The sequence below is a fragment of the Hydra vulgaris genome, chromosome 08, assembly GCF_038396675.1.
Source record: "Hydra vulgaris chromosome 08, alternate assembly HydraT2T_AEP".
NCBI lineage: Eukaryota > Metazoa > Cnidaria > Hydrozoa > Anthoathecata > Hydridae > Hydra > Hydra vulgaris.
This window is the reverse complement of record NC_088927.1, coordinates 29,267,166-29,283,345: the sequence shown is the minus strand read 5'-3', so window position 1 is coordinate 29,283,345 and position 16,180 is coordinate 29,267,166. Positions and strand designations below refer to the sequence as shown.

At 26.4% G+C, this 16,180-nt stretch overlaps 1 protein-coding gene across 1 annotated transcript in view; it reads left to right on the top strand.

The window, feature by feature from the left end:
* LOC100202076 (ubiquitin domain-containing protein UBFD1) overlaps positions 1-15,184 on the top strand; it is a 31,355-nt gene extending 16,171 nt beyond the window's left edge. Inside the window, exons 7-8 of the mRNA XM_065803368.1 lie at positions 7,739-7,821; positions 14,824-15,184. Coding sequence (XP_065659440.1) covers positions 7,739-7,821; positions 14,824-14,934 — 194 coding nt within the window. The 3' untranslated portion in view covers positions 14,935-15,184. The remainder of the gene's footprint in view (positions 1-7,738; positions 7,822-14,823) is intronic.
* The last annotated feature ends 996 nt before the right edge of the window (positions 15,185-16,180 follow it).

Sequence of the window (16,180 nt, the reverse complement as noted above, 5' to 3'; positions counted from 1 at the left end):
CAACTGGTTCCACAGCTCTTGCTTTGATCTGTATTACTTTAGCCTTTTATTTAAAGTTAAATACTGTGAAGAAAAAGACATTTTTGAAGGTGAACTGGGACTGCCTAATTGTCTTATTGTCTTTTGTTAGGTTTTAAAAGTTTTTGATCTTTTGTAATGAATACTTTATATTTTGAAAAACTTTTGGAAAATATCTTTGAAAAAATAATAACTATTCATTAACTTTTCTTTTTTTTTTTGTAATTCACCTCCCCAAGGCTGAGAAGGCCACTACAGATGAGGAGGCTACTTGTGGTTATAACTCTCTCTTAACTCTATAACTCCGAAACACAATCTTGACGAACAAGGCCGCTGTGCGGAAAAACAAATTGAAACTAAAACTGATAAATACAATGATTATTTAATTCACAGTTGTCATAATAATGGCATAATGAAATACTACTATTTTTTTTCTAACCCTTTTCTATGTATGTATCATCTAAAGTATATTTTCTTTATATGTATCATCTCCATTCACTTTTTTGAATCTTTAAATCTGGAAATCTCTATTTTTATCTTTCATTATCTTCAATCTTAAAAAAAAGATATAAATAAATATGTGTATATATACACTCTGTTATATATATATATATATATATATATATATATATATATATATATATATATACACATATATATATATATATATATATATATATATATATATATATATATATATATATATACACATACAGGCCTAGTAAGTGACCAGGGCCCCGGCCCTTGCTAAAAATGAGACTTTTTGCAAACTCGGCCCCAGCAAAATTATAAGATTTAACAGGAGTTGATAGCCAGGGCTAAAAAAAAATTTATAATACTTTTTTTATTATAATTTTATACCTACATTTACTATTTATTATGTACTGGTATTTATTTATATATTTTTAAACTCAAATTTATATCCAACAAAATTGCAAGCAACAACTATTAAGTTATGAGTACTAACTCATAACTATTAAGTTATGAGTTAAGATACTAAAAAATGGTTAACTGAAGAATTTAAAAGTTGTAGAATGTATTAAAATGGAAATCGTGTAGATGGGTCTAATAAGACTTTTTTGATGTGAAAGAAAAGAAACTGGGTTAATAAAAGTTTTTATAGCACAAAGGGACAGATACAGTAAAAGTATGCAACTTGTTGAATAAGAAGCCAAGTAAGAATGAGTTTTGATTTATCGTAATAGAGATAATAGCTTGTTTGAGCATTGATCATGATAGTATTTGTAGAAAAAAGAAAGCAACCTTACAGCAATGAGAGAGTGAATCAAGCAAATAAAACAGGTCTAACAACATTTACAATGTGCTTTTAGACTTTGTTAAAGAGTAAGAGGCTTGTTATTTGTCAATATAGGAATGCCTACAGTATTGCAGTATTTTTTTGCAGTAGGTAAATGAGTTTTGTTGCCTAAAAATATTGTGGACTTCAGTCCAGAATTTAAATCCACAAGTCCAGAATTTAAATCCACAAGCCAATGCAAGCCTTAGGCTGTTACAGAAGAGAAATCAGGTTAAAAACCGGCTCTAATCAATTAAAAAGTGAAGATATTTTGTCAAGACAAGTATAAAGTTGAGTCATCAGCAAATAGAGGCACTTTAGATGTAAAATTTTCATGAAGGTTGTTATTGTAGATTGTTATTGTAGATTTAAATTTTAAGGGTACCACTAATAAAATCATAAGTGGTACTAAAAGTTACTTGAAATAAAGAGGAGTGTAGGCCTTCAAGAATAACTTTAATACTGCAGTTAGAGAGAAATAATTTAATGATCTCAAAAACTTTATATAAAAAAACTAATAACAGAATGCAGACTAATTGTAGATAGTTGTAAAAGAGTTTTGAAAAATTGGAACCACTTATTTAACAAAAATTGAAGAGAATTCCGGAGAACACTTTTTTAAGACTATGATGGAAATCTTGTCTGGAACACAAATCGTAGAAGTGTTTAATTGAGAATTAACTTTAGCATTGGAAATCCAAGTGATTTGGATGTTTATCAATAGGTTAATCTATTTAACTGGGAGGATAAGTATGGCCATTAGATTCAAGAGTCAAACTAGAGTAAGATTTCTTTGCAAATAACTCTGCTTTATTCTGGGAAGAAGTAAAAAGATCAGACCCTTGAATTAGAGATTAAATGTTAGACTTACTTTAGTTAATTACACTGTTAAAGACTAACAAAAAGTCTCTAGAACCTAACATCTGAGATAAGAAACAAGATTTAGTATACTGAGAATAACAGAGCTAAACATCAGACAGGACCTTTTTACATTTGCTTCTTGGAATAATAAAAGTAATAAAAACAACTGCTCAAGATGGTAAAAAATGCAGAGTAGAATGAGGGTTGACTTAATATTAAAGTGAACAACCCTCGAAATTAGGGTCGGCATTTGGCAATGTTGACCTAACTGCCGACCTGAAAGTGTTTGAGGTTGGCAAAAAAGTTTTATGGTCAGACCTTTGTATCAAATAATTTTTGCTGCCTTCTAAAAGATTGAGGTCGGCAAATTATTGACGGCCTCTTTTTTCCTAATTCCGAGGGTTGAGAGAAGGAATAGAAGCTTCCAAGATGAGCTTTATGCAAATATATTATGGGTATAAACATATATGTTTGCTATTTATTTAGATGCTGGCAAACAATATCCTTTCATATTTATATAAACTTTAGTATTTATATGCTGTAGTATTTGCTGAAAGAGAAGATGGTTAGATGGATGTGTGGTTGACTCTCACACAAGAGAAAGAGGCATAGTCTTAGACAAATTAGAAAAAAATGTCTTATCGGACAATGTCTGTTAGAAAAGAATAAAATGATTCAGGTATCAGCATGTAGAGAGGTAGCAGCTTCAGGAGAAAATGGTATGTGGTAAGAAGAAAGAAAACTTGAAGAGAGTGCCTTATATATTGTATGAATGAGGTTTAGTTAAGGAAAGAAAATGCTCTAGATTGTTTATAGTAGAGAAACAGCATAAAAGAGGAAGGCCAGTATAAAGGAAGAAAGCCTGATGATGATGGCAATAATGATGATGATGATAATGATAATAATGATCATGATGGTAATGATGATTATGATGATCATGTTGATCATAATAATGTTTGTATATGCATATACATACAAAATTGAACATGAATTTTGAATAAAAAAAAATACTTTAGGATGTATAATTGTTTATGCAGCCTGGGTCACAAACCCAGCACCGGCTATATTTTATCAAACCTGACCCTGGCCCTGGTCAAATATCAACCCCGGTTACTTACTATATAGGTCTTGGTGGGAGTAAATGAGTGCAAAAGCGGAGAAAAGCTTTCCTAATACAATTATGGCAAGCTATGCAAGCTGCTCCTCTAAACAGCTTCTTACGAGAGCTTTTGGTTTTCTCACAAGCCATCCGTTTATTCAATAAAAAAATTGTTATTAAATACAAAATTTGGTTTTATATCTCTTACAAGCATATGTTTGTAACGTTAATGTTGCAAGAGTATATACATAACAAGTGTCATTGAAAATGATGAGTGTCGTTTTTCGATTTTCACACTAGCTATCTATTTATTTATTAACAGCATTACTTATTTGCTAAAAAATTTGACAAAGAGCTATAAAACTTTTTACTGTTTATAAAAAATGTTTTATATTTTCTTACTGTAATAGAATGCAGGCATTTTAAGAATTATTACAACAATCAAAAATTCCACAATAGAAGTGAATAATATGTTAAAAGTACTTAGTATATAAAAATATATAATTCATTACATAAAATAAAAATTGTTATGCAATAATTTTATCAGTTAAATAATTTTACATTTTATCAATATAATTTAGAGTGCAATAATTTTATATTTATCATATAGTCTAATCTAATAAAAAGCATTTGCATTTAAATCAGCGCCTTTTTTTTTGCAACAACTGTGCCTTTTAAAAGCATTGCAATTAATTTTTTTATTTTATAAAAATGACTTAATGTTTTTCATTTTAGTTACAATGATAATTATAATTTTTAGAGAAAAATATACTTTTGCAAGAGCCATAAATTGTTCCCATAACCCATTTTAGGGTAGTGTAGGCGAGAGCAAGAGTTAAAGCTCTCGCTTCCCGCAGAGGCCTATATGTGTGTGTATATATATATATATATATATATATATATATATATATATATATATATATATATATATATATATATATATATATATATAGTTTGTGCAATCATTAATTACTGGGAAATCACTAATGTAGACAGCAAAAAGGAATGGTCCAATAACTGAACCCTGTAGCACACCACTAAAACCATTTGTTTTGCATGATTTATTCTTTATGAATCCCTATTGATGTTCTATTAGCAAACTGTTTTCATTAAAATAAGTTTTAATTTTGTTTAGAATAATACTTTCAAGCATCTTGCACATCACTGAAATGAGGGAAACTTGTCTATAATTAGCTGAAACTGCTTTATCACCTTTTTTGGCAAAAAAATTTATATTTGTTGATCTAAATTGAACTGTACCGGATTTTGGCTTCGGGTATCGAAGTCAATCTGAGCATGCTGAGCAACATGAATAACAGTTACGAACAGGCATTAACACTCACTCCTACCACATAATGCAGCTCGCCTAATATTTCTAAAGTACAATTTGAAACTAATCAAAGACATTTTAAAAAAATAACTTAAAAGTTTCTATCGTTTATCAATTATTTTTTTATAATATGTTATGTGAAATTGTGTACTTCTATTTTATTAACTCCAATGAAGCTTAACAGAAAACAGTTGTCACTTGGTATTGAGAATGGTCAACATTGTTGATCGCTATCAATAGCAAGTAGGGGTGTACAGGATTTTGGCTCCTGTAATTTTGTTTTGAAATCTGACAAGCCCAGCTTCGGGGCCAGATTTGGAAAAAGTAAATCCGGTACAGTCCTATTATATATATACATATGTATATATACACATATATATGTATATATATATATACATATATATATTAATATGTATGTATATATATATATATATATATATATATATATTATATATATATATATATTAATATGTATGTATATATATTTATATATACATTACATATGTATGTATATATATATAAATTTATATATATACATACATATGTATATTTATATATATACATATACACATTTATGTATGCATATACATCTATATTTATATATATACATATATATGTATATAAATACATATATATGTCTATATATATATGCATGTATATATATGCATGTATACATGTGTATATATATATATATATATATATACACATATATATCAACATCTTAATAGATACTCCTTGTGATTTAAAGTTGAAAGTTTTACACGTTAATTTGACATCAATTAATGTCAAATAAATTGGGTCAATGATCATATTTTTTTCAAAAATTAAAAATAATCAATATTAAATTGATTAATTTTAATTTTTTTTGCTAAGATCCCTTACAGATAAATTTTAAACAATGTTCTTTTTTTTTTTTTTAATACAATAAAAATGTCCACAGATAGACAGATAAAACGCATTATTACCAGTTTCATTATCCATCACATCAAGCACATATGGGTCTCAAACAAACAGTTTGGTTTTCTTCCGGGACATTGTACAATGGATGCTATTATTCAAATTGTACTGGACTGGAGTTATGTTAAAGATAATAACATATCAATTTTTGCAATACTCTTTGATTTTGCAAAAGCATTTGATCTTGTCAGTCATGACAAATTACTGCTAATGTTAATAAATATTCTACCTAGCTGACTCACTTCCTGGATTGCAGCTTACTTATCTAACCGTTGCCAAAAAGTTAAAACAAATGATCTCCCCACTGAATTGAAGCCAGAGTACTTCAAGGTTCTTGGTCCAATTTTTTTTAATTTTTTGGCATTAACGCCATTTCTGACATTATTGCCACTCCCACTTGAAACCATTCTCCAAAAATATGCTGGAGACATCCTAACTTATATAATCTATGATAAAGATCCTGCCAACTTTCCTCAATCCATTGTAGATGGTGTTGCACTATGGTCTGTTGTCAATGGAATGAAGCTTAATAGTTCTAAATATAAAATCATTAGAATTAATCCTAGTTGCTCTGAAATTCATGCTATACCTTCTCTTGTACTCAACAATACTGAACTTGAAAAATTCAACAGCCACAAATACCTTGGAATCATGCTCAATGAGAATCTTGATTGGGATGAACAATGGACTAAAGTGCACTACGATATAAAATCAGTACCATATCTACTCAAATGCCTTAAGCAAATTGGACACGCTCAGATTCCCATTTGGTCTGAACACTGTAAAGTTCACCGCCTATCAACAATCTTTTTTTCAAAAATATGTCTGTTCTTCGTGATGGACCGACCTCTACCTGCCACGAAACATTGGCAGTTCCACTACCTTTTCTATACATAAATGTTTGCATGCATTTTTGGCAATCTTCTTTTTAGTATTTAATGATAGATAAAGTTGTACAACTCATTACTTGTAATGCTATTTAATTTTAAATAAATAGCCGTTATGTTTATATATATATATATATATATATATATATATATATATATATATATATATATATATATATATATATATATATATATAGTTCTATAAATTATATTTATATATATATATATATATATATATATATATATATATATATATATATATATATATATATATATATATATATATATATATATATATATATATATATATATATATATATATATATATATATATATATATATATATATATAGTTCTATAAATTGTTGCCTTTGGGAGTACATTAAGGTAAAAAATCATTTTTTTGCCAGCAAATATGTCACTTTACTTTTGACTTTCATTCAACATTTCCGTCTTATCAGAAAGCTAAAACCATTAATTTAATTACAAATTAATTATTTTTTAAAAAAAAACTGCGAAAATGCAAATTTAATTGATCAGAATGTTTTTAAAAAAATTCTGAATGTTTTTAATAATATAAACAATGTTTTTATTTTTTATTTTTTTTAATAAAATGTTTTTATTTGTATTTTTTTTACTGTAAATCATGCGCGGAGTGTTGCTACATCGACTATCTTATAGCCTGACTCGCAACGGAGTGCTGCTATATTGACTATCTTATAGCCTGACTCGCAACAGAGTGCTGCTACATTGACTGAGGGTTTGGTTGGGGCAGGCAGTCTATCAAATAATAAAAATAAAAAAATTCCGGTCTTGCATTTTTTTTTGCGTCAACAAAATACAGAAAAAACATATATATATTTATACATATATATATATATATATATATATATATATATATATATATATATATATATATATATATAGTTCTATAAATTGTTGCCTTTGGGAGTACGTTAAGGTAAAAAATCATTTTTTTATATATACTATATATATATATATATATATATATATATATATATATATATATATATATATATATATATATATATATATATATGTATATATATATATATATACATATATATATATATATATATATATATATATATGTATATATATATATATACATATATATATATATATATATATATATATATATATATATATATATATATATATATATATACATATATATAATAACTATAAAATTGAAAGCAAAATAGTATCATTTACTAATAAATTAATATTGATCATTTATGCAGATTATAAATTGATAATATTTTTTAGAACGCACTGAAAAACTACCTATGTCTTCTATTCGAAATGTTATATCTGAGCCTATTGAAGGCCATGAAGAATATCACATATTGGTAAGAGTTATTGAAAATTAAAATTATTCAAGTGTTCAAGAATGTAAAGATATATTGATAGATAACATATATCAAGTAATATAATATAAAGTAATATAAGATAAGATATAATTTTATCTTTTGTTAGTAATTACAACTACGATATAACTGGATGACATTATCCTACAGTTAATTAAATATTAAAATTAATAATAATTTTAAGTAATATTAACTTTAATATTTACACCCACACACAAATATATATATATATATATATATATATATATATATATATATATATATATAATAATACAGTATACAGTCGTAAAGTGCTAATTTTTACGACTTTTTACGCCTCCTCCTTTTACCCCAATGCACAAGTATTTTTATCTAGTGACAAACATCTTTTGACTCAGTTTTGCACCATACTTGATGATGGCAATATCTTTATTATTTTTCTCAAATTAATTTAATAATTTTGTGTGCAAATCAATTGACTATATTTATATCTAAAATAATTTTCTATTTTCATAAATTTTATTGTTTAAATTTATTGTTTTTGATAGTTTTTTTTTAATATAATGGGAATTTCAAAGACAAAGAGTGATTTAATAAAAAAGATGATCGAAGAAGGAAATACAACTCATAAAATTGCTTCTAAATTAAAAGTTAGTCAAAGTACTGTGCAACGAATTAGAAAAAAATGTGGACATATTCTAAAAAAAAATGTTGGCGGTTGACCAAAGAAGTTGAGTGCGGTAGACAGTAGAAGAGTAATCAGATATTTGACTACTGGAGAAGCAAAATCGACATCTCATGCAGCTAAACTTTTGCAACGTGATATAGGAAAAAATGTGAGCAGGTGGACAGTGCAGCGAGATCTCAAAAAAAGTAAATTTCGAGCAATTGAAAAGAAAAAAAAACCATTACTTAGTAAAAAAAATATCAAAGCAAGATTAAACTTTGTAAAAAAATATGAAAACTTTACCGAAGATGATTGGAAGAAAGTTATTTGGTCAGATGAAACTAAAATTAATCGGTATACCACTGATGGCCGCCAATGGAGCTGGAAAAGAGAAGGTGAACCATTAACCCAAAAAGATTTTATTCAGACAGTAAAACATGGGGAGGCAGTATTTAACTATGGGGTTGTACGACAGCTTATGGATTGGGACCAATTCGAAGAATAGTTGGAAACATGAATAAGGAAATGTATCTTGATATTTTACAGCACAAATTATTGGAAACTGTTGAAAATATGTCTTACCCAAAAAATAAAGTCATCTTTCAACAGTACAATGAGCCAAAGCACACTGCTAAAATGGTTAAGAATTGGTTGGCTTCGCAGGACTTTCAAGTGCTAGAATGGCCAGCACAAAGTCCTGATTTGAACCCAATAGAAAATCTGTGGTCACAATTAAAAAAAGCGCTCGTTAATAACTATTCTGACTCTCCATCATCCATTAATGTGTTATATGAACGAGTTCAAGAACAGTGGGAAAATATTTCGTTAAACCTTTGCGAAAATCTTGTAAAGAGCACAAATAGAATTTTAGCGTAATTTAGCGAATCTATTTTTATTTTTTCAAATAAGTTTTAAGATAAAATTCTAATATCCATGAACTCAAAGTTTTAACAATCGTGGTTAACAATAAATATTAATTATGTGTGTCTAAGAAATGTAATTAATTAAGTTCCAAAGTAGAAATCAAGATATTTGTTCAAAAAATCAAGTCTTAACTAGTCTATTCAATTATAATAAACCTGAATTAAATTATAAAGTAGTTAGCTTATATTTTATTTAGGTTTTACTATATTATAAAAAATTATTATAGATATAGTATAAAGAACAGGATATGTTATAACTTTTTCTAGTAAAATTTGTTTATAGTTATTTTTTATGTATAACAGCAATAATAACAAAAGATAGCTTCATACTATATCTTGATAAACAGTTCTATTAACTTGATCCAATTGTTTGTTAAACTATTTTAAATTTTCGTATTATATTAGTTAATTTTAAAAAATGTCTTTATACAAAAAGTGTCACACTTCACTGAGAACAGATATTGGTGGCGTGTTAAAGACTGCATGGAAGCAGAGACTTGATTTTCTTGTGTTTTGTATAAACATTTTGGCCCCAATAGGCTCCCTACAAATGGAGAATTGCTCAGAAGACATTACTGGCTTAATTTCAACAAAACCCCCTTATAATTTGATATTAAATAATGATTACATTTTTTACATCACCAATGTTTTTTATATAATTTTTAAAATGTTTTAGTTCCTCACAGATCAGCTTCCAAACTCAAAATTCTATTCTTCTGGAAAGACTCGTTTGATAAGCAAGTTTCCTCTAAGTTTGCTAATTGAGTGTGCAAGAAAAACCGAGCAGTTAATCACTGGTGTTTGTTTTCTGTATTTTGTGTATCATCATTATGATATGTATATACTTCGGAACAGGTGCTTTAATGGATAACATTTTAAACTTGCAGTCTCTCTGCACCTGGAAAAACTGGTTTTTCAACATTTCTTGTGCTACCAAGAAACTGTTTTATGTCTAAATGTCCAATGAGTGCTCATAATAGTGTCTGAATGTTCAACAACACTTGATGAGTTTCCCATAGTGTTGTCTAAATACTCAATGGAACCAAGCAAATGCATTACATGCACAATGATATCTGAATGTTTCCTCTGGGCGAATCTTCAATAAAATTGTCTAAATGTTTAATGGCACTAAGGATATATTTTGTGGTGTTTTTTTTGAAGGTTTTACAACAATCGAATGTTCCACTTTGATGTCTGGATGGTCAACAACACTGATGTTGTTTGAGTTAATCTAAAATAAGTTTTGTTTAGCATATTCATAACTAGTCTGAAAGAGATAGGAAAACACTAATTATTAGTATAGCAGATTTTGTAGATATTAAATAAAGTAAATGTAACGTTCACATAATTAAAACTATTTGTGTAGCAAATAAGTTGTTAGAAGGAAAAAAACCAAAATGTTGTGCTAGTAATACAAAAGTTATAAAATAACAACCAGCTGTAAATATGTGCTACATTTATAAACTCCTATTTGAATTATAATCCCAACATGTACAGTAACAGTAACTATATACAGATATTAAGCTTTGTTTTGTAAAGAATCACTAGGTATATGAAATCACTAAAGAGTAGTAAGTAAATTAGTTAAATTTAAATCCATATTTAAAATTTTACATAAACAAACTTTCTCAAAGTATTATCACCAGCCAGTATGTAGTATTTCAGTGTAATAACAAAAGCTCTATGTATATGATGAGTCTATGTATATCTAAGTCCTATCTACATATTAAAACTAAGTTTGGAAGCTCTATAACCTTAGGGCCTTCAATCAAAGTAATGATCTCCTACTTTGTAGATAGGGCAATTATAATTATGGTTTTAAATATATTAATTCTTTAGTTAGGGTTTCTATACTCAACAAACAGATGTGGGTCTTTATCATAAATACTGGTTACTGTGAAGCTATAATAAATATGCTACACAAATAAGCTACTATGACGCCACTACCAGAATCGGGGCAAAAAATGTAGTTATGGATTCTATGATTATCATGGTAGTGTATATTAGTATCTTATGTCTTAAGAAGACTAATTCTCTGTTTAATGTGCAGATTTTACTAAGAAAGACATATCCCTTATGTGATGGAATAACTTTTTATCCAACCAATGATCCTAGCAGCTTTATGTCATTTTTCAAAAATTTAGGTTGCAATTTTATCCCAGAAAGCTTTATGTCATCCTTCAAATTAAAGTTGCCATTTATATTTAAGTAAACAAATTTCAGAGAAGTTAAAAACTCCAAAACACAAACTTACTTAACAAAGGGTTCTTCAGAGAGAAACAGAAACTAAAGTTTTGGAGCAAATTGTCAATGACACATTTATAAATTATCTTTTTATTTGAAAAAAGTTTAAAACTATTATTATAAATAATTACTAGAATTTAACTAAGATCTAGTTAAAATTATTTTTATTTTTATTTTATTGCAAAAAATTTAAAATCAATCAAATTATATAAAAGTGGTCAGTTAAAATTTTTTCAAAAATAGTTTAGTTTTAATAAAGTAGCCAAAAACTACAATTTAAAAATATATTACGATTTAAAAAAATACTACAGACAATATTGAGTTATTAAATAATAAGCGTGTTACAAGTAATACACTATAAATAATACCTAATATTAAATAATAAGTGTACTACAAGTAATACACTATAAATAATACATAATATACTACAGACTTAAAAATATCTAAGCAACATATATAAGCAACAGTTCATTAACTATTTATTGATTTGAATCTCTAGAGAGAATTTACAAAAACAAAATGGAGTTATATTTACATTAAAAACAAAACATAGTTTTATTTACATTAAAAAATGGAGTTTTATTTAGATTAGCTCCAAATTTGAATAGTTATACTGTCAACAACAAAATCTCCTAGCACAAACCCAGGTGTTAACCAATTTCAATGTTCATGCAATAGTATATATATATATATATATATTTGCAAGAACAAAAGTTATTTTAAGAAGTTTCGAACACCAAAGAGTCTGTAAAAATGAAAAATGCAGAAGTTCAGAACAAACATGCTAAAACAGGCTATGGGGTTTTTTACTGACTACACTTACTGACAGAAAAGCATTAAAAAAAAAAAAATTAAAAAATATTTTTAACCTTAATTTTGTTTTAAAAGCACAAACTGTCAAAAACACATTAACAATTATATTTTTTTACAACTTAGTACTTAGGTTTAAAAAAAATAAATATTGTAATACCTATTTGTTTTTTACAAAACTTAATGAACATGTTTTGAATTAAAACTAAAATACTTTAAAGGGATCCCCAAGTGCCAAGACAAATTATGTTTAAATGTGTTTTGTTTAATGAAAATGTTTAAAAAACAATTTTTTAAAACTAAATAATAAATTCATATTAATAAAACTAAAGTTGTTGTTTTTCATTGAAGCTTGTTTTCTCAATTGTTTCTTGGTTCTCAGAGTCTTTATGATATATGCCGCAATCTGCAGGCTGCATAATTTATTTCATGTGCATTTAACTCATAACAGTTTCAGTATATGGCATGGTTGTGGATTTTTTTAAGATATCAAAGTATTTTTTTGTATAATTGTTCACCAAATTCTAAAAATATTCAAAATACAATTAAAATTAAAACAATATATTTGGTTTGTCAATTGCCAAGATTACTTTAAAATTTATGTATCTTTTATAAAAGATAATTTTTAAAACAAATAAAGAAAAAGATTTTATAAAAAATATTTAAATTTATAAACTTGCTATGTTTTTTTGAAATAAGCATTATTAGATTAATTTTACCTAGTAGATATAAAATTAGTGTATTGCAGTGCGCGTTCTATTGTTCTAATTTTGAGGTGCGGCTGTCTAAGTAGCAGGTTCAAATCTTCATCAGAAACTATTTTATTTAATTTTAAATTTTATTGTTTTTTAACTAATATTGTTGTTTATTTATTATTAAAAATTCACAAAAATTTATAATATTTTGTTCTTCTATATCTCATAAATACATCATATGATAAATCTGAAATAAAAAATGTAACGAATAAGTAAATACAAAGTAAAACATTACATTTGAAAAATAAAAATCAATGTATATATATATATATATGCTTATATATATATACATGTTTTGATAATTAAATAAGTTAAAATTAAAGGAGTTTAGATAATTGAAGCTGAAAAATTTATTTTAAATTAATCATTAAATTAATTTTAATCACTTCAATTTTTTCTTAACATCAAGCTCTTTAACATTTTTAGAACTTCAGTTAACATTTTTAGAACTCCAATCAGATAGAGGCTACAGAGTTTAGAACTCCAATCAGATAGAGGCTACAGAGTTTAGAACTCCAATCAGATAGAGGCTACAGAGTTTAGAACTCCAATCATATAGTTCTTTAACATTTTTAGAACTTCAGTTAACATTAACTCCAATCAGATAGAGGCTACAGAGTTTAGGTAAAAATAGGATTGTTTTAAATCTTTTTGAAATTTTTGAGCCTTTTTTTGAATTTCATATAAATTTTTTGGAATAGTGATAATATCATAGACCAAAAAGATTAATGAATGCCTTCAAAAAGTTAACTTTAAATTATTGCATTGTGTTGTTGTTAATATTAGTTTATTAAGGTAGTCGCAGTCAAGTGTACATATACCGTCTGACTTAATAGGGATAAATAATAATTAAAAAGTAAAACAAAATTTTGTCACTTTGAAAACTTCAAGTAGATATAATACAAATTTTGCAAAATAAATTTGATATAATATATTCTTACAAGGATAAATAATATATATTTCAACAATTGTGAAAGGATGCTAATTTTTAGATAAAGATTTATTCTTACAATTGTTAAAAACAAGTTGTACTACTGAAATCTCAAAACCGAGTATATTATTTTATTTTTAGTTGTATCGCAAAATTTTTTTTGGGGATTTGGTAAAAAATTATACAAATAAAAATGATTTGCTGATTGTGGCAAAAAAAATACTTCAATATCTTTAAAAAAAATCCACAATGACATCGTATACTGAAACTGTTATGAATTAAACACGCGTAAAATAAGTTTTGCAGTCTGCAGATTGCAGCGTATATTATAAAGACTCTGACAACCAAGAAAAAATGGAGAACATGAGTTTCAACTAAAATGAATGTTTTTGTTTTATTGATATTTTATTTATCATTTAGTTTTAATCAAAAAAAAATTTAGCCAAAACATTTTTTTAAAACATTTTCTTTTATATAAACACAACTTGTCTTGGCACTTAGAGATCTCATTAATAAAATGAAAGTTATGCAACTGATATCTGTGCAGTGCTTTGGGTTCATAGTTTTGCTAGGCACTGTGCATTGAGTTAAGTTTATAAAAAATAATTAGATGAAGCATAAAAACTTATTTTTTTCATGTGCTTTCAATGTTTTATGTAAGTTTTTTTTTCCTAGGCTCTCCAATTGGGGCCAACTGAAGCTTCACGCTACTGGATGTACTGGTTTCCAGCTCAATATGTTGATGCTGTGAAAGACACCATTTTGGGAAAATGGCAGGTATTATAACAAAAACCTAAAACCGTTTCCAAAGTAAAGTTTTCTGCAGGTCTGATATTGGTGCACTTCAACAAAGAGTGATCAAATTAAAGAAAATATTTAATTAACCAGATTTCACAGTTTAAAAGACAAATATTGAGTTATATGAAATAGTTATTAGGAGACAATATCTTCTCCATGTTAAAATATTTTTTATACAATATATTAATAAGAATATTTTCATATATTTTATTACATGATTACAAATTTTTAATTTTCATTTGAAGTTTTTTAATTTCTTTCTAATTTGCTGTATTGATTAACAATATGTGTATATGTATGTATGTATGTATGTATGTATGTATGTATGTATGTATGTATGTATGTATGTATGTATGTATGTATGTATGTATGTATGTATGTATGTATGTATGTATGTATGTGTGTACATATGTGTGTATGTTAATACATACAAACATGTACGCATCTATGCATGCACACATACATACATACATACATACATACATACATACATACATACATACATACATACATACATACATACATACATACATACATAACATGCATTCACCACAATGAGGTAATAAGAGATCACTGTTCATTGCTCACTGGTCATTCAACTACTTATTAAACTAATACTCAGTTCATTAAAACGACTGATAAATGTAAAACAAAAAAAATTGATTCAATATGTCTAAGAGACCTATTGAACTTTTGTATGGTTTAAAAAAGGAAGTTTTTTGACTATACAGCTGTGTTTTTTAAGTCAATGAATTGAAGATAGAAAACCATTGATGTCAAAAAGGATATAAACCATTGATATACAATTTAGAATTTACTTCAGTTTGTGTGTTTTTTTCTAACAAACTTATATAAAAGTATTAGACCCTACTTAGTTTAAAATCTAACAAAAAAAATGATATAAATGTATATATAACAAAAAATGATATATATGTCAAAAAATGATATATATATATATATATATATATATATATATATATATATATACATATATATATATATATATAACCTTGGCGAAAGTGAAAAGCTTTAGCTCTCACTTGTGCACACACTCCCCTAAACTGGTTTACACAAACTGTACTTGACTTGCACAAAAGTAAAAAATTAGGAAATTCTCTTAATACATAAAATTTATTTATTTTATTTAGTTTTTCTAAACTGCAGGTTAAAAACTTCAGCAGGCACAAAATATAGTTTTACATTTGATAAATATAAAACTGTAAAAAAGTTTTTT